General features: G+C 37.5%; 1 protein-coding gene across 3 annotated transcripts in view; it reads left to right on the top strand.

Moving 5' to 3' along the window:
• The window catches only part of LOC133660203 (CUB and sushi domain-containing protein 3-like), a 616,484-nt gene that overhangs the window by 280,088 nt on the left and 309,144 nt on the right, over positions 1–27,252 (top strand). For all 3 annotated transcript variants that reach the window (XM_062063483.1, XM_062063482.1, XM_062063484.1), the window contains exons 20-27: positions 1,417–1,632; positions 5,941–6,129; positions 11,971–12,140; positions 13,103–13,259; positions 17,185–17,376; positions 19,462–19,588; positions 24,462–24,664; positions 26,855–27,046. In XM_062063483.1, the coding sequence (XP_061919467.1) occupies positions 1,417–1,632; positions 5,941–6,129; positions 11,971–12,140; positions 13,103–13,259; positions 17,185–17,376; positions 19,462–19,588; positions 24,462–24,664; positions 26,855–27,046 (1,446 nt within the window). The remainder of the gene's footprint in view (positions 1–1,416; positions 1,633–5,940; positions 6,130–11,970; positions 12,141–13,102; positions 13,260–17,184; positions 17,377–19,461; positions 19,589–24,461; positions 24,665–26,854; positions 27,047–27,252) is intronic.

The raw sequence follows: 27,252 nt of genomic DNA, 5'->3' as shown, positions 1-27,252 counted from the left end.
ACTGAAATGATTTTTTTTTATTTAAACGGGAATAGCAGATCCATTCTATGTGTCATACTTGATCATTTCGCGATATTGCCATATTTGTGCTGAAAGGATTTAGTATAGAACAACGACGATAAAGTTCGCAACTTTTGGTCGCTGATAAAAAAAAGCCTTGCCTATACCGGAAGTAGCGTGACGTCACAAGACAAAGGATTCCTCACAATTCCCCGTTGTTTACAATGGAGCGAGAGAGATTCGGACCGAGAAAGCAACGATTACCCCATTAATTTGAGCAAAGATGAAAGATTTGTGGATGAGGTACGTTAGAGTGAAGGACTAGAGAGGCAGTGCAGGGTGTATCTTTTTTCGCTCTGACCGTAACTCAGGTACAAGGTCTCATTAGATTCCACACACTCTCCTTTTTCTATTGTGGATCACGGATTTGTATTTTAAACCACCTCCGATACTATATCCTCTTGAAAATGAGAGTCGAGAACGCGAAATGGACATTCACAGTGACTTTTATCTCCACGACAATACATCGTTGACACACTTTAGCTACGGAGCTAACGTGATAGCATCAGGCTCAAATGCAGATAGAAACAAAATTTAAAAAAACCCTGACTGGAAGGATAGACAGAAGATCAACAATACTATTAAACCATGAACATGTAAATACACGGTTAATAATTTCCAGCTTGGCGAAGCTTAACAATTGAAGCTAACTATGGAGCGGCGGCTGCGGCGGGCGTTGTAGCTTTCGACGACACCCCGGCCGCCATCAGAGTCGGCAAGAAACATATATTTCCCCAAAGTTACGTACGTGACATGCACATAGCGACACGCACGTACGGGCAAGCGATCAAATGTTTGGAAGCCAAAGCTGTACTCACGGTAGTGCGTCTGCTATCCAGCTCAAACACAACACAACCTCCTGATTGTGTTGCTGTAGACCACCGCTAATACACTGATCGCACCTACAACTTTCTTATTTGCAGTCTCCATTGTCCATTAAACAAATTGCAAAAGATTCACCAACACAGATGTCCAGAATACTGTGGAATTGTTCGATGAAAACAGAGCTGTTTGTATGGTGACACATTGGGTACACATACTTCCGTTGCCGTCGTGACGTCATGCGCATACGTCATCATACATAGACGTTTCCAACCGGAAGTTTAGCGAGAAATTTAAAATTGCACTTTATAAGTTAACCCGGCCGTATTGGCATGTGTTGCAATGTTAAGATTTCATCATTGATATATAAACTATCAGACTGCGTGGTCGGTAGTAGTGGGTTTCAGTAGGCCTTTAAGTTGGACTTGTTACAAACAGTGCTGGTATTATTAGTCCACTACATTCAATTGGGTCAATATTTTTATATTCTGCAGTTTGACACACATAACACTGGATTTTATTCTCTCCTCCAAGGTGTCCAATTCACTTTCCACTCCTTCCACCTGGAGGATCACCATGACTATCTTCTGATAACAGAAAATGGCAGCTTCGCCCAGCCACTGGCTCGACTAACTGGCTCAGAGAGGCCGGCGCCGGTTAATGCGGGCCTCTATGGCAACTTCAAAGCACAGCTCCGCTTCATTTCAGATTTTTCCATATCTCTGCAGGGATTCAACATCTCCTTCTCAGGTACGAGGGCACATGAGGATTCTGTCGGCAGGTGGCTTAGAACCAGGAGGGTTGGTTGCATAGGATTATAAAAAATGCTGACTTTTGTAAAGGAGGAAGGCAGAAGTGCAGATTCCTAAAATGTGGTGAATGGAGTAAAGCTGTGCTAGTAGGAAAACAAATGAGAGTGGCAGTCAGTTACAAAACAACAGCACTTGGATCAAAAATGCTAAGTCTCTATAAAGCATGACTAAAGTAACTTGAAGACTCATTTGTGGGTCAGAAAGGAGCCTGATTAAGCTAGACGGTGCCTCAGGCTGTGCCGAACAGAGCTGGATAATTAGGAGATGACAAGGTCATACAGGTAGAGACAGTCTGCCTGTGATGGGAATAATCATCAAAGCATGCCATGTGGGTCACTGTCCTCAGGACTGAGGAAATGGGGTAGGGTGGGACAGAAATAATGGCCCCCTATGCAGAGACCGATGGGTGAAGAAGTACAGAGAGGTGAAGTGAAATGGAGAGGGAGAAGAGGAGGCAGATGGTGATGCTGAGTGAGGAGAGATGATAGAGAGAATGCTTTATGGTAAAAGTGAGAGCGAGAGAAAAAGTGTCTGCTTCTTGAGCATCCCGGCTAAATGTTTGCCTGCTGTTCACTGAAGTGAAGAACAACTTATGAGGGTATGAATATTCATGAAATTTACTTTGTGAGAATGAGTGTGTATTCTGTGTGTGTTTGTCCTTACATGCTCTGACCTTTGGAAATGGGCCACCTCCCACTGGGGGGTAACATGATGTGCTGAAATCAATAGACTTACATGGTCTTGATAAAGAATGTAAAAGCAACGCTACAGCAGGGTTACTACACATTTCAATAAATCAGACCCTGTAGGATTTAGTGATGTTGCGATTACGCCATTACACACAAATTCAAACAATACCCCCAAATGATGTGCAGTTTTGCAATTTTCTCAAGTCCCTGTACCTTTCACATTTTGGCCAATCATCATTACTTTTGCCAACCAAAATTTGTCCCTTAGTAAAACTCAAATTATGCATGCAAACTATCTATCCCAGGGTTGGCCGCACGCAGTCGGTCCATCTTTTATATTGCAATACAAATACACACACACACACACACACATATATATATATATATATATATATATATATATATATATATATATATATATATATATATATATATATATATATATATATATATATATATGTATATGTATGTATATATATATATATATATATATATATATATATATATATATATATATATATATATATATATATATATATATATATATATACTACCGTTCAAAAGTTTGGGGTCACATTGAAATGTCCTTATTTTTGAAGGAAAAGCACTGTACTTTTCAATGAAGATAACTTTAAACTAGTCTTAACTTTAAAGAAATACACTCTAGACATTGCTAATGTGGTAAATGACTATTCTAGCTACAAATGTCTGGTTTTTGGTGCAATACCTACATAGGTGTATAGAGGCCCATTTCCAGCAACTATCACTCCAGTGTTCTAATGGTACAATGTGTTTGCTCATTGGCTCAGCAGGCTAATTGATGATTAGAAAACCCTTGTGCAATCATGTTCACACATCTGAAAACAGTTTAGCTCGTTACAGAAGCTACAAAACTGACCTTCCTTTGAGCAGATTGAGTTTCTGGAGCATCACATTTGTGGGGTCAATTAAACGCTCAAAATGGCCAGAAAAAGAGAATTTTCATCCGAAACTCGACAGTCTATTCTTGTTCTTAGAAATGAAGGCTATTCCACAAAATTGTTTGTGTGACCCCAAACTTTTGAACGGTAGTGTGTATATATATATAGTCATGGCTGTCTTGATTTTCCAATAATTTCTACAACTCTTATTTTTTTGTGATAGAGTGATTGGAGCACATACTTGTCACAAAAAAACATTCATGAAGTCTGGTTCTTTTATGAATTTATTATGAGTCTACTGAAAATGTGACCAAATCTGCTGGGTCAAAAGTATAGATACAGCCATGTTAATATTTGGTTACATGTCCCTTGGCAAGTTTCACTGCAATAAGGCGCTTTTGGTAGCCATTCACAAGCTTCTGGCAAGCTTCTGGTTGAATTTTTGATCCCTCCTCTTGACACAATTGGTGCAGTTCAGCTAAATTTGTTGGTTTTCTGACATAGACTTGTTTCTTCAGCATTGTCCACACGTTTAAGTCAGGACTTTGGGAAGGCCATTCTAAAACCTTAATTCTAGCCTGATTTAGCCATTCCTTTACCACTTTTGACGTGTGTTTGGGGTCATTGTCCTGTTGGAACACTCAACTGCGCCCAAGACCCAACCTCCGGGCTGATGATTTTAGGTTGTCCTGAAGAATTTGGAGGTAATCCTCCTTTTTCATTGTTTCGTTTACTCTCTGTAAAGCACCAGTTCCATTGGCAGCAAAACATGCCCAGAGTTCAATACCACCATGCTTAATGGTAGGTTTGGTGTCCCTGGGATTAAAGGATTACCTCCAAATTCTTCAGGACAACCTAACCTCATCAGCCCGGAGGTTGGGTCTTGGGCGCAGTTGGGTGTTCCAACAGCACAATAACCCCAAACACACGTCAAAAGTGGAAAGGCTAAATCTGGCTAGAATTAAGGTTTTAAAATGGCCTTCCCAAAGTCCTGACTTAAACGTGTGGACAATGCTGAAGAAACAAGTCCAGGTCAGAAAACCAAAACATTTAGCTAAACTGCACCAATTTTGTCAAGAGGAGTGGTCAAAAATTCAACCAGAAGCTCGCCGGAAGCTTGTGGATGGCTACCAAAAGTGCCTTATTGCAGTGAAACTTGCCAAGGGACATGTAACCAAATATTAACATTGCTGTATGTATACTTTTGACCCAGCAGATTTGGTCACATTTTCAGTAGACCCATAATAAATTCATAAAAGAACCAAACTTCATGATTGTTTTTCGTGACCAACAAGTATGTGCTTCAATCACTCTATCACAAAAAAATAAGAGTTGTAGAAATTATTGGAAACTCAAGACAGCCATGACATTGTGTTCTTTACAAGTGTATGTAAACTTTTGATTGCGACTGTATATATATATATATATATATATATATATATATATATATATATATATATATATATATATATATATATATATATATATTAACTTTAATGAGTTTGCTTGGTTTGCTATATCATCTTTTTTAAATGTGTCACGGGCCATTAAAACACTTGCTCTGGGCCGCAAATGCCCCCCCCCCCCCCCCCCCCCGGCCGCACTTAGAATACCCTTGTTGTGACCCAGCATCCACTGTTATGTTTGTTTCTTTTGTAGACAAACCAGAAACAGCAACAATAACCCTAACTCCTTGTCCTCTAACCGGTACAACTCACATGTGTACTCAAAGCTCAGACCCTCTTCTAGTTTTCGACTACATTGTTAAGCCTTCAGGGTTAAATAGTATATCAACATTTTTTAACACACCCATTTCCTGGCTTCACAACAAAATAGCATAAAGACAATGACCGGACAGTTTTAGTGGAGATCTGCTTCGTAATCAAAGTACAATTTAAAAAATGTTGCTGGTCATATTAATGAAACACAAAAACCTTTGATTTTGTGAAAGTAGCTGTTATTGATATAAAAGAGAATGGCTTAAAAGAAATGCATACTGAAATACAAGATGCAGATGAGTTGTGGATACCAACAGTTTGATATTGTTCTGGCAAAACAAGCAGATTCCCTTTTTATTGGGTTTGAATAAGCTGTGAAAATAAATGTTACAAAAATAAGTAGCTCTCTGTGATTTTCATTTTGTAAAAGTAGCTCTCAGAAGAAAAACGTTTGAAGACCTCTGGTTTAGAGAATGTGCTTTTATTGCCATTGAGTGTCTACTTGTAAGATTGGTTTACTCTGTGTGGTAATCAAATGAGTAAATCATCACCTTTTGTTTTTCTCACCATGCACACAGTTGTGTGCTGTCTGTGGTTGTGTTATGTGGTTACAAAAGACACTTAAAACATTGATAACTTATTCATAAATCGCAAGCTGGCGCAATGTTATTGGAAAAAAAAAAGCCTTAAACCATCGCATCTTCAGAAATTCATGGCCGCAACAATCTACCAAAGCCTGTAAAATACTGCAGAGACTGTTAAATGTTCTGGACGTTACACCAAATGTAGTTATATTAAACACCAAATGTAGTTATATTATTAGTCATAAAAACTTAAAGTAACAACAAAGGACATACAAAAAAGCAGTAACTTGGCAGCAGATTTTCTGTCACTGATTTATTATTGTCATTAATTCCAGAGTATGATCTTGAGCCTTGTCAGGACCCTGGGACACCTCGCTTTGGCTCGCACACAGGCTCAAGGTTTGGCATTGGTGACAACCTGTTGTTCCACTGCAACACTGGCTATCGTCTGCAGGGGGCAAAGGAGATTGTGTGCTTGGGAGGTGGCCGCCGAATGTGGAGCGCCCCTCTGCCAAGGTGTGTGGGTAGGTTGCATTCCGTTTCCTCTTCTATTTGCCAATACAGTATGTGTATATTGCAATGTTTCAACTTTGCCAGTGTTAGCTTTATATTTATTCCACTCATGCAGGAAGTACAGTTCACATTAGACTTTTAGGCAGCCTATAAATTTGGTGTATTACAATAAAGTCCAATATGTTACACCAGAGACACACTGATGTTTGCACCCCATAATATCTGGTAATAGCTGACTCTTGAGATACTATGCTGACATTTCCTTACAAAGGCGCTTTGTCATTTGCTGTCACACCCCTGAATTATTTTTGCATGAAATGCAACTGCAAAATCTGATTCCGGGCTCACCAGTTAAGTGATGAGGTGTAATGAACTTATACATTTTACATAGCAGTGCTGTAAACAATGGCAGCGTTACCCGTGGAAAGCTCCTTCTGCTCTTTTCGCTTTTAATTGGCTCCACACTTTGAAATATTCATGGACTTATATTAAAGGATGGTTGGTTTCAAAGTAGTATGAAAGAACATTGCCATACATTTCTATTCGACTTCCTTTCTCATTGAATGGCTTCAATGAGAATGGTTAATTGTGCAAAGTAATCCTGCACTCATTTGCTTTGGCATATTGTGAGAACATTTATGCTTTAAAAGTAAGAAAGTAAAACTATGTAAATGTTTTACAATGACTGTTAGATTGAGTTAGATTCAATAGAGTGCTTAACATTTTACAATGTCTCAGTACTAATTGATGATGCAGTACTTATAATGATAATGCTCATAAACATGGATGTACTTCTGATTGAATCTGATTTTATTATAAAACTACAGAATGAAGTCTACAATTATTGGCACTTTAACTTTAACTTAACATTTATTTTGAAAGTTGACAAAATTATATATTGTATCTGTCAAAAAATCTGGTAACGGTCGTAACAATTTTTTTTATTTAATAACGTAAAATAAAAAGGGAACGTGATTGACACGTCATGCCACACAACTCATTTATGATGGAACACACCGTGGGCCCATGCTGGCGGTACTGCTGCGGTTGACTTAAGTGGGGCGGCCCAGGGGTGGTCTTCCCGTCTGGCTGCGGGGAATCTGTGGGCCCATCAGGGCGGGTCCCGTCTTTGTGCCCGCGTGGGTTATGGTCTCTCGCTGGCTTGTGTGCTGGTATTCCCCTGCTTCTCCTGGGCGCATCTGTCTACGGCCTGCCCAGTGGCATGTTGGGCCAGGTCCTGGGGATCCCGTCGCTGGCCGGCTTGCCTGCGTGGGGCCAGTGGTTCCTTGTTTCCCGGGCACTGGGGCCGGCGTGGCGCTGTTGGGAGAGTGGCCGTGCCAGCAACCTAATGGGTTCCTTGTCCGATCCCCGCCGTCTACCAACCTCGTCACGTCCGTTGTGTCCTTGAGCAAGACACTTCAACCTTGCTCCTGATGGGTTGTGGTTAGGGCCTTGCATGGCAGCTCCCGCCATCAGTGTGTGAATGTGTGTGTGAATGGGTGAATGTGGAAATAGTGTCAAAGCGCTTTGATTACCTTGAAGGTAGAAAAGCGCTATACAAGTATAACCCATTTACTCCACCTGCTGTTTTGGGTTGGGCATTCTGGGTGGCTTGGGCCATACTTTGGCTCTCACACATACTGCCAGACAAATGTATTTTAAATGCAAACATGTAAAATAAAACAAAACAAACAAAAACAATTCAGCAGACACTGTGTAGCCCGTATGTACTTTTGTAGTTCAAATATGGAATTGCTCAATGGATGATCTATATACAGTATATACATATACACAGTACAGGCCAAAAGTTTGGACACACCTTCTCATTCAAGCGTTTTATTTATTTCCATGACTATTTACATTGTAAATTACAACTATGAATAAACGCATGTGGAGTTATGTACTTAACAAAAACAAGGTGAAATAACTGAAAACATGTTTTATATTCTAGTTTCTTTAAATAGCCACCCTTTGCTCTGATTACTTTTTTGCACACTCTTGGCATTCTCTCGATGAGCTTCAAGAGGTATTCACCTGAAATGTTTTTTACTTCACAGGTGTGCTTGAAGCTCATCGAGAGAATACCAAGAGTTTGCAAAACAGTAGTCAGAGCAAAGGGTGGCTATTTTGAAGAAACTAGAATATAAAACATGTTTTCAGTTATTTCATCTTTTTTGTCAAGTACATAACTCCACATGTGTTCATTCATAGTTTTGATGCCTTCAGTGACAATCTACATTGTAAATAGTCATGAAAATAAAGAACACACATTAAATGAGGAGAAGGTATATATATATATATATATATATATATATATATATATATATATATATATATATATATATATATATATATATATATATATATATATATATATATATATATATATATATATATATATATATATGTATATATATATATATATATATATATATGTATATGTATATATATATATATATATATATATATATATATATATATGTATATATATATATATATATATATATATATATATATATGTATATGTATATATATATATATATATATATATATATATATATATATATATATGTATATATATATATATATATATATATATATATATATATATATATATATATAATATATATATATATACTGTATATTTATATACTGTATATATAAATGTATGGCTCAAATAAAGTTTGATATAATATGGTCCGATATAAAGCGATGTTCTATAAACCGCGGTAGTGCCATGAACCCCGAATTTTCCCCCGTTTTTTTTCCACCAGAGTCAACCGCATTGTTTTCACCAAATTATCGACTATCAACACTGTATCGACACACTGGTCAATAGGGTAATTATTGATAAACCAATGCGACTGGATACCTGGTTTGAGAAGTGGCCTGTTCGGCTACTTTGGTTACAGCTCCCTCAATCGATAAGATTAAGCTGTGAATCCTCAGGTTAATCGAGTTTAGACACACAAACCGTTTTTCGCGCCGAACTAGAAATCCGTTGACAGTTATTTGTCTTTAAAATGACACGAAAGACAGGGTTGTCCATAAAAACAGTCACAGGCTTGTTACGTTACTTATGTAACTGGAGACAAGTATAGACATACATATATGGACTGGGTGTCGCGCGAGACTAGCAATTAGTACACAGTTTATCTTTAAAACAACGCGAGAGTCACGGTTGCCTGCCAAATAATTACCCACAAGATTCTTTACATCAACACTGCGGACCGTTTTTCTGCTGTGTCGTCTGTCAGTATTGTAGCATCCCAAGGAATGGCGGCACAGACTAATTACCAGTTTGTCTTTCTTTATTTTGCAAAATGCAAGGTCCTCGTACAATGGGCTCAATCTCCGTGTCTTGCTCTCTTTACTGGCATTGTCAAACTAACTTTCAACTCCACAACACACATCACTTCTTATCCTTGTACCCGAAGTCCCGCTCCCCAGTCAAGCCATTGGTTAGAACCCGGGGGCGTCTCTGACGACACTGACTTGACTTGACTCTTGGAAAATAAATATATTTAATAATATAAGTGTTTGCCTTTTTACTTTATAAAACATCTTTGGGGATATATGTTGTTTTAAAAATGTGAAAATACCGGCAGCATGTAACTTTTATAGAATACACTTTTTTTTATATTTGAAGATAAATGAGCCTATGGTGGTTCTCATTTATCAGGTTATTGTTATTCTCATGGCATTCAAGTCATCTATATTTTAATTGATAAATGTCCACTGTTTAGATATTATTTTAACATCTTTGGCTGGTGTTGTCTCATTCCGCTTTTCAGTATGGTGCAGATTAGCAACACTATGCTCAAACTGCTTCAGAAAGTAAATTAGATGCTCTGTTATGTTTTTGATGATTCTTTGTTTTATTCAATGAATATAATCCACTTCTTCTCAGCACTGTCTTTCCTCATTTTCATGGTTGGAAAAAAGTAGTTATGCGAGTAAGAACAGTTGTTTGGTTGGATTTTATGGGTTTCACTGTGACATTTGCTATGCCAACTAATAGTGGATAGGCTTGTAACTTAACTTTTTGCTAGCAACTTAAAGCATATCAATTAGCCAAGAGACAGCTCTTAAGTTGCGGGCACTTTTGAGGTACCGTTGTACGAACCCCGTTTCCATATGAGTTGGAAAATTGTGTTAGATGTAAATATAAACCGAATACAATGATTTGCAAATAATTTTCTACCCATATTCAGTTGAATATGCTACAAAGACAACATATTTGATGTTCAAACTGATAAACTTTTTTTTTTTTGCAAATAATCATTAACTTTAGAATTTGATGCCAGCAACACGTGACAAAGAAGTTGGGAAAGGTGGCAATAAATACTGATAAAGTTGAGGAATGCTCATCAAACACTTATTTGGAACATCTCACATGTGAACAGGCAAATTGGGAACAGGTGGGTGCCATGATTGGGTATAAAAGTAGATTCCATGAAATGCTGAGTCTTTCACAAACAAGGATGGGGCGAGGGTCACCACTTTGTCAACAAATTGTTGAACAGTTAAAGAAAAACCTTTCTCAACCAGCTATTGCAAGGAATTTAGGGATTTCACCATTTACGGTCCGTAATATCATCAAAGGGTTCAGAGAATCTGGAGAAATCACTGCGCGTAAGCAGCTAAGCCCGTGACCTTCGATCCCTCAGGCTGTACTGCATCAACAAGCGACATCAGTGTGTAAAGGATATCACCACATGGGCTCAGGAACACTTCAGAAACCCACTGTCAGTAACTACAGTTGGTCGCTACATCTGTAAGTGCAAGTTAAAACTCTCCTATGCAAGGCGAAAACCGTTTATCAACAACACCCAGAAACGCCGTCGGCTTCACTGGGCCTGAGCTCATCTAAAATGGGCTGATACAAAGCGGAAAAGTGTTCTGTGGTCTGACGAGTCCACATTTCAAATTGTGTTTGGAAACTGTGGACCAAAGATGAAAAGAACCATCCGGATTGTTATAGGCGCAAAGTTGAAAAACCAGCATCTGTGATGGTATGGGGGTGTATTAGTGCCCAAGACATGGGTAACTTACACATCTGTGAAGGCGCCATTAATGCTGAAAGGTACATACAGGTTTTGGAGCAACATATGTTGCCATCCAAGCAACGTTGCCATGGACGCCCCTGCTTATTTCAGCAAGACAATGCCAAGCCACGTGTTACATCAACGTGGCTTCATAGTAAAAGAATGCGGGTACTAGACTGGCCTGCCTGTAGTCCAGACCTGTCTCCCATTGAAAATGTGTGGCGCATTATGAAGCCTAAAATACCACAATGGAGACCCCCGGACTGTTGAACAACTTAAGCTGTACATCAAGCAAGAATGGGAAAGAATTCCACCTGAGAAGCTTAAAAAATGTGTCTCCTCAGTTCCCAAACGTTTACTGAGTGTTGTTAAAAGGAAAGGCCATGTAACACAGTGGTGAACTTGCCCTTTCCCAACTACTTTGGCACGTGTTGCAGCCATGAAATTCTAAGTTAATTATTATTTGCAAAAAAAAAAAAAAGTTTATGAGTTTGAACATCAAATATCTTGTCTTTGTAGTGCATTCAATTGAATATGGGTTGAAAAGGATTTGCAAATCATTGTATTCCGTTTATATTTACATCTAACACAATTTCCCAACTCATATGGAAACGGGGTTTGTATTTATAATTGTTTATTTATATTTATATTCCATTTAGTGCTAAACTGGGAACATGTGCATATTTCAGACATTGTTGCAAATGGTGATTAATCATGTTTAATTAATGTATAAACTATAATTAATCTGACCACAATTTTTATTAATTTGACAGCCATATGAATTTTTTTTTTTTTTTCTCACAGCGGAGTGTGGATCAACCGTCTCCAAAAATGAGGGAGTTTTACTGTCGCCCAACTATCCATTGGACTATGACAACAGCCACGAATGTGTATATAGTATACATGTTCAAAAAGGCAAAGGAATCAACATCACTGCCAGCACGTTTCAACTAGCACAAGGTGACATCTTCAAGGTAAAGACACGATGCAGGGACATTCTATTCTGAGGGTGACAAAAACAAACAAGCATCCACACCAAAATAAGTCACCAATAAGTCAATATATGTCATTCTCAGAAATAAAAACAGGTTTGGGGGAATTTCATTATGTAAGGAATGTTGCGCATATTACAATAGCTTTGGCTAGAAGCAGTAGCATGAATAGATGTATCAAAGAGGTGACACAAATAACCCTCTGTCTCAGCAGGAGCTCACTCTTTGTAGTGCAGATGTTTAATGGTGTGATCAGTCGCACTGTCTTTGTCTGGTATCTCTTTCTTAGTCGTTTATGAGCTTCTAAAACTGTTTAGAAGGTTACCGAACGCAACTCTAGCCTAAAGAAACTTATATTTTTATTTTGGAATATTACCACCGGGAAATATAAGAACAAAATGTGTAGATTCAAATTACAATTTTAAAATGAAAAGCTTGAAAATGAACATCTGTGTGGTTACAACTATTTACTAAACAGAAAATAATGCACCTCATACCTATTTCATGATTCACCGCATGTAACCTCTAATTGAACATGTGTACTGCAAATAAAGGAACATTGGCTACTTGGTAAATTATTGCAGTCCATGCTTAACATTTGATGAAATGAATACCACTCTATTAATTGGAAATATTAATAACTTTGCACACTGCACCTTCATCAAAAAAACTTTTGTTTTAAGTTTGATATTATGCATGTCACTTTCTGTCTTGGGAATTTACCACTACTGATTAACAGTATCAAATCAAAGAAGTTACGGTCCCTTGGAGCAATTTCTCATATTGCCACATAAAACTAATATTCAAGACTAATAGCTTCGGTTAATTGTTTCCCTGTTTCTTCAGTATTCCTTTTCAATGTAATCATTCTGGTTGTCTTTGGTTCAATCATTGTAGGTTGCATTGCATCCATTATTATATTCTTTTCTTTTGTCTCCGATCAGGTGTATGATGGTCGAGATGGTGCTGCCGCACTTCTCAGCACGTACACCGGCACTTCCATGCTGGGTCTGTCCCTGACCAGTACTTCCAACAATATGTGGTTGGAATTCTACTCTGACCAGGAGGCGACAGCAGCTGGGTTCCGCCTCACATACCGTAGTAAGACTCTGTTTATGTCATGTGAGGTTGTGAAGGCTTTTTCCAGTTACTAAATAACACATACAATGATGACGCGTAACCATCTTTATTGTACCTTGTACAGTTGTTTAGGGTCTATTATTGAAGCCCAGGCACTACAGCATATACTCTAAAACCTAACTATTTTTGATTATTCACTGTACTTCCTCAAAGAAATTACAGCATTATGTTGTGGTCCGATTTAATGTTCTTTTTTTACTAGTCTGTTGTTGTCTCTTGTCCAAGTGGTAAAATATACGCTACTTCCACCACAATTTGCAGTTTTCTTAGAAATATGAAGCTAGGGCTGTAATGATTAACCGGTTAAGGACCTGGGGCAGTACTTATCAAGCTTCTTAGAATTACTCCTAAGAAGTCTGCTAAGAGTTGACTTAAGAGTAAATACATTCTTCGCTGAAAGCTGCACTTAAAAGTTAGTTATCAAGCGTCTTACTCACACTTTCAGCGAAGTGTAGGACTGAATCTTAAGTGTCACACTCAGAGCTGAATTACGACATTACTATGTGCCGTAAACGGAATTTTAGGTGACGTCATTTCTGTGTCCATAGAAATGACCAATCACGGAAGGGAATCCGTTGTCTAAGAATAAAGAAATATCTTGGAAATATTTAAGTGGACAATGGGAGTGTATATTTTGACAATAAACTACAAAATAATACAAAACAAACTAGTCCCCGCCGGCACTCACGCTACCACTCCCTCTCTTCTATCGCCCACACACTCACTGACGTCACTCACCTCACGGCCACACACATACGCTACTGTCATAACATTTTCTTTCCAATTCATTAATTAGGCAACTAATTTGAAACTGGTGTGGGTGGCTCTATATATACTAGCCCACTGCAGCCACATGCAGAAATCAACAAGGAATCGAAAAGTATTAAATCTTTGGCAAAAATAATATCCGCTCTGTCTAAACGATACCGTTTGATCAGCTGCTCGTCATCAAAAAAAACAAAAACATTGTTCCGTTCCCTGAACGTTCGCGCACGTCTCTCTCGCCTCAGTGCCATCCCCTGCTGGCAACTCCTAACCACTTAAGACACCTCTGAAGGTCTCTTAAATATCGTGGAGAGTAGGAGTGATTCTTAGACTTAAGAACGTTGATAAAAAGCTTTTATTCTTAAGTTTGAGAGTAGGACTAAATTTCGCACATTCTCAGGACTTAAGTGTAAAATGGCACTCTAAGAAGCTTGATAAGTACAGCCCCTGATCTACTAAGATCCAAATACCATGCACTAAACAGTATGTGCAAAATATAAAATTGTGTGTACTATCAGTGGTTGCGTGTGATCTACTAAGACCGTGTGTACAATTGATAAGTACAAAACTGGTGCAGGCCACATTATTTAAATAAGGTTTTTGCATGTACTATGCGGCTTTCACCATGGAGACACTCATTTATTGCACATTCATGTTATCATGTTCCTACCTGTGGTGTTTTGCTTTGTTTTCAAACATGCAGTAGACCATTTTGTACCAATTTGTCTGGGCATTTAAGAAGTAAATAATAATAATAATAATGGATTAGATTTTATATCGCGCTTTTCTATTGTTAGATACTCAAAGCGCTCACAGAGAAGTGGGAACCCATCATTCATTCACACCTGGTGGTGGTAAGTTACATTTGTAGCCACAGCTGCCCTGGGGTAGACTGACGGAAGCGAGGCTGCCAGTTTGCGCCTACGGCCCCTCCGACCACCACCTACCATTCATTCATCATTCATTTCCCCGGTGTGAGCGGCACCGGGGGCAAAGGGTGAAGTGTCCTGCCCAAGGACACAACGGCAGCGATTTTTTGGATGGTAAGAGGCGGGGAGCAAACCTGCAACCCTGAGGTTTCTGGCACGGTTGCTTTACCCACTACGCCACGCCGTCCCTAGCAAGTAGTCCTGCAGTCGAATGTACAACAGAAATTGTTTTTCTGCATGCTTAAGGTGCGCCCTGGGAGATGCTGGCACTAACTGCGAGTGTGCGCTGGAATGTTCCAGACGCAAAAAAATGCATATAGCAATAAGTGTGTTTCATATGTATGGGAAAAAGAAATGCCATTAAAACATTTTTTAAATGCAAGCAGGCACCAATTTATCAATCAATTCAATTTGTTTTAATAAGCCCCTTAAGTCATCCAGCAGCTATAAAATTAGAAAATGATATTGATGAATAGACAATATGTTTAATATTTTGATTTTTGACAGTCCATATTTGTTAACAAGAGTATGTAAAGCAGAGCTGCAGCGCAATCTCCTCCTTTCTCACAGCTATTTCTGCCCAACTGCCGGTTTGCACGCACATTTCAGACGTGCTAAATAAAGACACAAAACAGCTACCACATACCAGTTTTAGTCTTCCCTAATCACACTGCATGTGGTAAATATTTAGATTAGCATTTTTCCTCCCACTATTGTAGGTGTTCTGATGATCATCATATATTCTGCATATTCATGAAGACAAGCACGTTAAAGAGATTGCGCTCCTTATTTTGCAATCTTCTGCGCACGAGCTTAGTAGATCAGCTTTGCTTGCCATATAAAGTTTGCACATGTTCTAATACATGCAGAACTTTAATAGATCGGGTCCTATATCGATTTATTTTTAGTTGAAAAAAGCTTTGGTTTATATTGGGTATCTTTAATTGTTTGATAAGTTTAATTGATAAAAATGTATGGAGTCTGAACCGCACTGAGTGCCTGGAACTGTAAATACATGACATAGTTTCCGCACGGCCACTGCAATAGAGTGTACATTAGAGCGGTGGTGTGTGGATGCAGTGATCTATTTGGCGGCCAACAGCGGAGAATTAAAAAAAAAAAAAGTTATTAATGCACACATGTTAATGCTGATGATGAAAATGGCAGGCAGAAAAATGTTTGTTTTTCACCATTTTTTTCTAAAATACACATTGAGGCTTCAAAGTGTGTTTTATCCGATTACTCGATTGTTTGTTCAGATAATTGATGGCCACAGCCCTTTATGCAGCGCATGCTTACAGATGAAACATTACATTATAACAAAATGTGGTGTCCTCGACATTCATTTAAAGCATACAACTACAGTAAATTACATTAATTGTGATTAATTAAACATAAGTTGAATACATTTGGAGGTGTTCTACATATGTTCTCAAGTTTAAAAAGCAGCATACAAAATGCGCACTGTTTGTGTGCAATTTCTTCAAGCAAAATAAATGTCCTTTTGCCAATTGGAAATGATTGAGTGATGTATGGAAAGAGAGGGCTCATATGGACAGCTTACATAGTCTTCTTTCAACATGAAATCTCGGTTCATGTTTTCATGACTTTTCTATCAAAAGTGCCGATGTAATTTTCTAAATGTGAGCCATAACTGCTTCAGATTTATGCTGGGCATGACACTTGTAATACTACCATAACATCTGGCATGGGCAAAGACCTCGCGGTAAGGAGAGACTGTAAATCAGCACTGCTGGGTTTATATGAGGCCGCCGCTGCTGCCTTGCAGAACACTTAGGTTTAGTACCTGAAGATAGGCAATGCATATTAAGGGCCATGGTCAAGTTCAAAGACTTTCTGCAACATTTTTTTGTTTGGGTTTTATTTTATCTTTATCTGTATTGTATGACCTCCAAGTAGAACAAGTGCATATGATAATAAATGTTCCCAGTCAATTGTCCCCGTAATTGCAAACATCTAATTCTACTTAGTGTTGAATAATCAATTTTTGTCAAGGAATACAATCGTATTGTAAGCCCAGCACTCACCGGAAATTAATTCTCAAACGGCAATCAATACCTTTTAACACCAACGATAAATAAGAAAAATTGTGCTTAAAAGTGGACTCAATTAGTTAAAGAGAACATTTTTGTGCATTGTCTTCACTTTGTCTCTCACTTGGACCCTTCCAGGTTTTGAGCTGTCCCACTGTGATGAACCTGGAGTGCCGCAATTTGGCTTTAAAGTGAGTGACCAGGGTCACTTTGCTGGAAGTGCAATTACGTATGGCTGTGACCAAGGCTACACCCTTCACGGCAGTGGCATACTTAAGTGCATGACGGGAGAAAGAAGGGCATGGGACAGCAATCTGCCATCATGTATAGGTAATCTTTTTCTATGTACCTCATATGTTCTATTGCAGTCCATATGTGTACACATTTTCAGGCCATACACAATATCAGAATTGATCAGCATTCAAAGATTCACCCCATTCACCGTGTATGAATGGATTCATTGTGAACGGACAACCTTGTGCATGTATGCTTACTCTTTGGCGCTGTTTCTTGTTACTTGGGTATATAGTTTAGGTCAGGGGCCCTCAATAAGCGGCAAGGAATGAAATCATATAGTTTTACAGAAAACTGCTTCTTATTAACGATGTACATTGTGGATGGCTCAATAAATCAATGGGTGATGACGCTTACTCTCTGAACAAGGGGGGCCAGGGTTAATGGTAACATGTATCAATATTATCGTTTTTATTTGAATATAGCTACATTTTTTTAAAAAAATACCAAACTTAATCGGGACCTTTTGTTTAGATCGGACAGCCCAGGAGCCATCATCACATTGTTTATGCATATTTAATGGAGACCTACGATGACTTTAATCTACATTTAAAACACTTTGTTGTAGTCTACATAATATGTATGGTAAATGGTAAATGGGTTATACTTGTATAGTGTTTTCTACCAGCAAGGCACTCAAAGTGCTTTGAGACTATTTCCACATTCACCCATTCACATACACATTCACACACTGATGGTGGGAGCTGCCATGTAAGGAGCTAACCACGACCCATCAGGAGCAAGGGTGAAGTGTCTTGCCCAGGAACCCTCAGGTTGCTGGCACGGCCACTCTCCTAACCTAGCCACGCCGTGTTTATTGGATATGCTTTGGTGTAAATGTTGCTCCACAGTCACATTTATAACCCATTTTTTGAGTCTGTCTGCAAGATTTTCCCAGATTGCAAATGAAACCTTGCCCCACCTACTCCAAAAGTATCAGAATGTATCTTTTGAAAATGTACAGTGTTTCAGGTCACAACATTAGGTACACCTGCACATTCTCCTGCACAGAGTTGCATTAAAAAGCTGATTTGAACGACATTTATTTAACTGCCCACGTGTCACACGTCAGTATTATTATGCGCAGGCCAAGATTATATGAAAATAAAACTTTATCTTACTTTTTGGGGGTTTCCTCCAACTCCTCTCCCTCAGACTGATAGCTTTACTTAATGTCCAAATACTTATTTATGTCCATCTCGCCATGACATCACAACTTAGCCAGACTGCATAACCCAAGTTCACGCCAAAATGCATGAACATTGTGACTTGATGCTTTGGCATTGTTTAACAGGAGTATCCATTATTGTACCATTAAGAGGGACAAGCGGTAGAAAATTGATGGATGGATAATAAGCCAGAAAAGAGGAAAATCATCATAGGTCCATATTAAATCCTACTTAGCCAAGGACATGATGCACAGCTAGACTGTACTTTTTATACTCATAATGAATAACACTGTGGAGGCAGACAAAACATTAAATGTTTTCCCTGCACTGTGCAAACCTGTTGAAAGTGATACAAGTCACTTTTTGTATTTTGTTTTATTATGTAAGAAAGGACATTTTACACAGCTGTGTGCACTTCCTCAGTGACAAACGAGAGACTTGTAGCATACATTATTTAACTCAATCAAAAATAATATCTTTAACAGTGGTTAATCACTTAAGGCTCAGAATTCATGTGATGAATGTTAAATAGGATTATACTCTTTTTACTTTATGATGAATTGTTACTCATTTTATGCCTGAATACTGCTTAAATGTGAATAGAACCAAGTACAGTTAGAAACTTATACTATGCTCCTATTAATTTTGTGTCGCTTGTTCTTTAAGTTTATAGACAGCAAGATTTCAATCACGAGAGAAATGCCATAGTTTGAATGAAAATATATTTATTACGGTTTTGAATGCAAGGACTCGCCAACGCTATATATTCTCTGGAACGTCTTTTTAAAATGAGTTAATGATACTATTAGCAGACACTGAGATGAGATATCTTTTGTAAGTTGCAAAGGCCAAGCAGAACTTTTTTTTCGTCGTCTATGGAAAAATATAACATTTCCTAGTGCTTTGTCAGAAAAACTTTTTGTTTTCATTATATGTGTTTGTGTGCATTCAGCGGAGTGTGGCGGCAATTTCAAGGGGAAAACATCAGGACGCATCCTTTCACCTGGTTATCCATTTCCGTATGACAACAACCTGAGGTGCACATGGACCATTGAGGTCAGCTCTGGCAATATTGTCAGGTAATTCAGGTTGCTTTTACATTGTGTTGACATTTTTTTCTGCTATAATCAGTTGTTTTGCTTTACTGTTTTAAAAAAATAATAAAATACACTATATAGAGAAAAGTATACAGTCACATGTTTACTAATTGGATAAACATATTGTTGGACGCATTTTCTGTATCTGTTAGGATTTTTGTTAATTCATCCAGAAATACCAGAAAGGAGACCCGAATTGTTCCCCTTAATTAAATGACGCTAAAGTTTTTGTAAAACAATTAACATAAAAACATGTCCAACTCCGACTTGAATTGTTTGATAAATGTATCTAGGTTGTTTTATATCCTCTGTACGCAAATTAGTACTGTCAAATTATTAAAAAACAAAAACAAAACATGAATCACACTTGAACTTAAATGAATCGTGATTAATCGCAGCCAATTACTTGCTTGCATGGTTGAAATGAACTTTAAAACAGATTCCAATATGCACATTTTACAAACGCAATTTTATTTTCAGAATGTCATACACCATTTTTTTTTTGTTTTACCTGATTGCAATTCAAGTAAATTTGATTTTACGTGCTCAAAATTTGGTAACAATTGTATCTAAAGTCCAGTCAGGGTGTATTTTGAATTGAAATGTGCCACCAAGCACACAAGTTGGACTCACCTCACTCATCTTTGCACTGGCGTATGCATTGACCTGATCACTGACTGTGTAACAACCTGTCTTGCCTTTTAGGTAACTATGGGAAAAAAGCAAGGGCCTGATCTATTTAGATCCAAATACCTCTCTTTCTATCCCCTCCTGCTCCGGCCTGGCTGCACCAAATGATAATATAAATACATTTAATAAAGTCAAATACAAATAAGGCAACAAGAGAAGTATCCTACACTTCTCTTTTGTAAAATAAATCTGAACAGCCGATATAGGCATCTACATCTACTATATGATTTGCCTGAGAAGCTGGACAGGACAAAAAAAAATAAATAAAAAAAATAATAAAATTAAAAAATTAAAAAAAAGATCCAAATACCACACGCTTAACAGCATATGCAAACTCTAAAATTGTATTTACTTCTAGTGGCCATGTTGCATGTGCTCTACTAAGGCTGCGTTTACGATTGATAACTGGTGCAGACCGCCTTATTTAAATTGGGTTTTTGCGTGTACTATGCGGCTTTCACCATGGAGAAACTTCTTTACTGCACACTCATGTTAATATGCTCCGACTTGAGGCATTGTACTATGTTTTGAAAAATGCAGCAGGCAAATATAATATGTACCATTTTTGGGGGAATTTTAGGAGATATGTTAATATAACATCTTCCATATGAAAAAAACTAACGTCATTTAAAAACACATGCAGACACCAAAACACATTCATTTTCTTCAAACCCTAAAGTCATCAAGATTTGACAACATATCCAGCAATAGTTAATAGAGGTGTGCAACTCTACCATAAATGGCGATCCAATATGAATCCCGATACATGGGTTACGATACAATTCACTAACAATACTTTTTAAAACATTACGATTTGATTCGATGCGATACGAATCCATGCGTTTCAATGCAGATGTAAGTTTTGCATAGTGAAAAGAAAATGTAATATATCATATCATATCAGAATCATGTCATGTGTTTATTTTTTAAACAGACAAATACAAAACAGGTGGTTCCTGTATTAATTATTAGCAAATAGATGGGTTGCAATCGCATGACCCTTCTGGGTTTCAGGCGATGGTCTTCTAAGCCCTATTAGGCTACTGTTTATTTACCTGAATCTGTGCAGATTTAGGATTATTTTGAACAGATTAAAGGCAAATATAAAAGCGATCATGAAAAAAATATTTATAATGGGATGGAGTGGATTTTTACAGTTTAAGAAAAATATTTTTTTAAAGATTTAAACCATTTATCATCACCAAGAAGCTACTGTGACCTCACTTCACCTGACACTTACAGTATTTAGAGAAGAAAAGATTGGAGGCACATCATGTCTTTACATCTGAGGGGTCCACAAATTACGCATTAATCCGAGATGACAAATTTGGACTTATTTGTGCATTGTTAAGTAATATATTTGATTGACATAACTAGTGCGATGGTGACGATTATGAGATAAAGGATACATTTGTTTTTAAGTTCCTGCTATAACTATTAGTCTGTCATTTACAATTAATGTCTGCAGTTGTTTTTATGATGTGAAGTTCATATTTTGTCTCATTATTTAGCTGTATATGTCCATGTTGTTCAGCTATGTTTGCTGGCGATATCAAGATTCAGTATATGCTGTTGAGCCTACGATATATTTATTAATCTATTTTATTAATACTATTAGAATATTTTCTTGTTGCTACCAAATATCACCACAGACTCTATAATTTGGTCATCCGTGTCGAATAAAGCACTTGGCTTTCCTGCACAACAACTAATCTTTTAGTTTCTGTTATGAAAATCGACAACAAAAATACGGTGAATTGTACCAACCAAATACAATATTTATTACTATGACCTAACATGACGTTACTTTATTTCCACAACCAGGTATTTATTGTTATATTTAGGCATATGTTAAATGTTAGAGTATCAAATTTGATCAAAAGACTAAAGGGTTTTGATAATCAAGAACTAACCAAATGTATTGACTGGCTCATTGACATGAATGATATGTTTGTTTTTATTTGAAGCGTGACAGTGATGAAACACTTAGATCTCAACCAAGGCAGAAACAGCGGCAGCTTTGCGCTGAGTAGGTGTGCGTCACCTCTCTGCTCTGACGAGAATGGAATTGACTTTGTTGTGATTGCACTTAAAAGAACTACGAAATGTTTTTTTAGTACAAGCTGCCTAAAAGCAGACATTAAGTAGACAGGGGACTGACTGCCTGTGACGAAAGGCTCACAGCAGCACCGCTTGTACATTAAACGACATTAGAGTGATATGCGCTTTCATGTCAATCAACATCCCAAAAAAAATGCTAGATTTGTTGCTAGTCACTTTTGAGAAAGAAAGTCACTGAGAGGAGATGGAAATATTCTAGATTTAGCGAGAAAGTCGCCAAGTTGACAACACTGCGCTGAAATGTGTGTGAAAATCAAAGACACAAAGACCCGCCTTACTTTTCTTCTGATTGGTTTACATTGCGTGGTACTCTCGTATTACATCATCACAGAAGTCTTGCAAGATTACAGCGGTCATATTTTGTATAAGATCTACAAACCGATTCCTGACTTTTCAACCGGACATCTTACATATACAGTAGATGGATCATGAGGCCCGACAAACAATGTACTTATATTTCTAAAGTTAAAATTGATTATTGGTTTGTACCGATTATTTTTTAGATCCCTAATAATTAATAATACTATTTTTTGACAGTCTATATACAGTATGTTGACAAGCATACGTAAGACGGCGCTGCAGCGGGTTCACCTCCTTTCTCACAGCTTTTTCTGCACAACTGCCAGATTGCGCATCCTATCTCGATGTGCCAAAAATAAATACAAAGCAGTGGGCGCTGAAGAATTTCAATCTTGATATGGCAGACCGCGTTTGCTAAATAATTATATTTGCGTTTTCTCCTCCCGGTATTGTAGGTGTTCCGATAATTAGCATAGGTTCGGCATCTTCATGAAGACAGACACGCTAAATGGATTGCGCTCCTTATTCTGCTCAATTAAAAGAAGCAATCCTCTGAGCACAAGTTTAGTAGATCAGTTTTGCATGTACTATCAAGTCTGCACATTTTTTATGGCATGCAAACCTTTAGTAGATCAGGCCTCAAGTGCGCTCAGATTAAATTAGGTGGTTACTATGCTTTAATACAAAATCAAAAATTGTAATCAATCGTGCAATAACCTTTTTTTTTTGTGATTAATATTTACCTTACAGATACGTATATATATATATATATATATATATATATATATATATATATATATATATATATATATATATATATATATATATATATATATATATATATATACTACTACGTGTGTGTATATATATATATATATATATATATATATATATATATATATATATATATATATATATATATATATATATATATATATATATATATACTACTTGTGTATATATATATATATATATATATATATATATATATATATATATATATATATATATATATATATATACACTCAATATATAAGTTTAAAACAGTACATTGGACAAGTAAGGCATCTGTATACATCGTTTTCTAGGCCAGGGACCCCCAAACTAGATCTGGAGTGAATCTCTGGTTGACGGCCCATTTATCTGTTCACTACAGTGTGTTGGCTCAATGTTAAGGATCACTTAAATACATTTACATTTTGAAAAAAGTGTTTATGTATACAAAAAATATATTCTAAAAAAATTCTAATTAACTAATAATTTCCAATCCCCGGAAAAAATTAAAAAAATCCATGAATCGCCTGTTGAAGACCACTGGTGTGGAGTAAGACAACGATCAAGCAAGTTGGCTGCTGAATGACCATTTCCATGATATAGTATATCTGAATGAAACTGCTGATCAGTAAAATCGTACATATATGCAGATACTGAATAGACATTGATTGCAGCAAATCTCAACAAGAAAGCCAAACAGCTAAAAAAAATGTTCTCTTGATTGATTTTCCATTTGTTCTGACTCCAGGCCTTCCTAGTTCAGCTGAACCTCTGCTTCCCTTCTTCAAAAAACATTCCTTAGTTTATTTGTAAGCAAGACTTTTAGCTCTTTTGATTAAACACTATTAGTTTAATCAAATATCATTAGTTACTATCGGTAGGACATCCTGTTGAATACTACACATAATATTTTAAAGTGAACCAACATAACTGGAGTCAATATAACCATCTTGTTTTACTACTTTCGCAGCCTGCAGTTTCTTGCTTTCGATACAGAAGCATCCCATGATATCCTGAAGGTGTGGGATGGTCCTCCGGAGAATGAAATGTCTCTGAAGGAGGTTAGCGGCTCACTGCTGCCTGAGGGGATCCACTCAACTCTCAATGTAGTCACCATTCAGTTTGAAACTGACTTTTACATCACCAAGTCTGGCTTTGCCATTGACTTCTCCAGTGAGTATTTTTTCTTAGAAGACAATGTGCTACTGTGTCATCATTGATTGTCGTATTGTATTGCAAGATTCTGATAATGGTGTTTTTAAGGACTGTAGATTTCATGGAGATTAAAATAGCAATGTCAAGGCAAGTGCAATATTTGTCATCATGAAAATATTGTCCGTTATTTATCATTTTTTATTAATATTTCATTGTCTATTTTATTAACTGCTTACATACATTATACTGTACACTTCTGGAGATAAAATATTTAAAAACAAGTACCTGGACAACAAACTATACCTCATCGTCACTGTTCAATAAAATACTATAGGTTTATAACAGTTAGCATTTGTTACAAACCAAGTTATATGACTCTGTGTACAGCTGCAAAATTGGCTAAAACGTAATGATTCTAATGTTAACATGCTTAGATCTTTTTGGCACTGTCCAATAAAATGTTATAGATTCATGAACTTTGTCCTTTTACTAGAAGTGGGAATCTTCTGGAACCTCACGATGCGAATTGACTCCGACATTTAGTTTGCGATGGAATTCAGAATAATTCTCGTTTCAGCACGATTCTTGTAATATAATAAATGGTATATCAATTATAATAAAACTGTTTCAAAACAGGTTACAGGTTACAATAGCTCCTCTTGGCTAATAAAACAAATGTGTATACGAAAATCACAGAAGGTCAATCATTCTAATAAAATAAAATACAGCAACTTCAACCCAATCCCAAAGATAGCCGGTGGTATTCTTGTTATATTTTTATCTTTGAAAAATGTTACTATTTGGAAATTGCAAAAAGCACCTCTAAGTAGTGGTGGGACTTGTGTTTCCCACCTAGGCCTTCAGTGATGTCCGACTTCAAAGATTACCTCTCAAAATACCATAATTGATGTCACCACATGACCATTGCTGGAGAAACACATTTACACCCTACTGGCCATGGAATCACATCAACAGTGTACAAAACATGTTATTTTCTGGCACATTTAAAAATCAATTAAAACGCATCAGCAATTAAAACATATCTTATGTGGTACTGTCAAAATTAAAATTGAAAATTCCATTTTGTAGGACCTATTCAACGCCGTGTAAGCCAGTAGTACCCCTCTTCGTCGTCTTATTCGAGTGGAAATGGAGAGCATTTCCCCATTTCATCGCCAGAACAGCTGAGCTAGCTTCCGGGGTTGGTCGACATCGTCTCACAAGATGTAGTTTCTTTTTAAATATCCTTCATGAAAATGGCCTTGCAAATATATATCTGCCACCTAATCAACGTGTTGTTCTCCTTCTCTGCTATCCTGGTATGGCTAAGGCGCAACATTTCCCGCTTACTGCTAAATTGAAACTTGTGAATGGATACTCACTTTGGAATGACAAGTGTGTATCCAATCACAGTCTCATTAACATCAGGCTACTTGTATAGGCTACTGTCAACAACTTGTGATCTGATTGGCTATCGCAACTGTCTCTCAACTCTGTGTTCTCAAATTCATCCGCTAACGGTCCCGATGAGTATCCAATCATAGGAAATTCGTAAATGTCACATCCATCGTGAGGCCAGCTAGGAGGCCTTACTGACAACAACTCGTGATCTGATTGGCTATTGCAATTATCTATCAACTGTATGTCCCCGTTTGCTTACAGTGCACGAACGCCTGCATTGCTGAATCTGAAGGCCTCTAGCAGATTTGATACAGCATGGCAACATAAGCTAGCTGAATTCTGATTAGATACAAACTAAAACTAAAAACAACAGCACTGGAAGGAGCATAATACGACATGAAGAGAATATGAATACTTTTAGATATTTAGGGAAAGTAAATTAAAAAATAATTGTATCTTTAATTATGATCATGATTTCTGGTTATGTTAGGCCATCAGACGAGGCCTTGCTGGCCCTGACGGCACACCACTGCCTTTAAGTATTATTTTAAATTGACATTCAAAAAATCAAATCAGTTTGAAATAAATGCCCTTTGAGTCACAAATAGTTTTAGTTAAAAGGATGTCAAATGTCTAAATACTTTTAGGTTGGCTGGAATTCCTGAAATGTAAATAACATTTTGGGAACCCTCTTATGTTATTTGCTATATTTCAAATGCATTGTCAGGGCATGAGATGCAAAACCATTGAAATTCAGGCAAATGCTGTCTGTGGACCTGCACCCATAATCTGTGTGTGAATACGCAGGTTCTCTTGCAACTGCCTGCAGAGATCCAGGTATTCCCATGAATGGCACTCGCAATGGGGAAGGACGGGAGCCTGGCGACTCTGTGACCTTCTCCTGTGATCCGGGATATGAATTGCAGGGGGAGAGCAGAATCACCTGCATCCAAGTGGAAAATAGATACTACTGGCAACCCAGCCCTCCAAGCTGCATTGGTGAGAGGGGGAAGGGGATGGGCTGGCGTGAGTAAGAGAAGAGAGAAAAATGATTTGGTGGGTGGAATAAAAAAGAGAGGGGATGTCGTACAGAAGATCAGAGTAAAATTGACAGAGGGCTATTTTGCTTCACAGACTGTTTTGATATATTTGAGCTGGAGCCATCTCGTATGTGGGCAAAACCTCTGCTGTTGCTTCTTTAGGAC

Source organism: Entelurus aequoreus, linkage group LG11 (assembly GCF_033978785.1).
Source record: "Entelurus aequoreus isolate RoL-2023_Sb linkage group LG11, RoL_Eaeq_v1.1, whole genome shotgun sequence".
Taxonomy (NCBI): domain Eukaryota; kingdom Metazoa; phylum Chordata; class Actinopteri; order Syngnathiformes; family Syngnathidae; genus Entelurus; species Entelurus aequoreus.
Note: the sequence above shows the minus strand (reverse complement) of the source record. Positions and strands in the feature narration are given on the sequence as shown.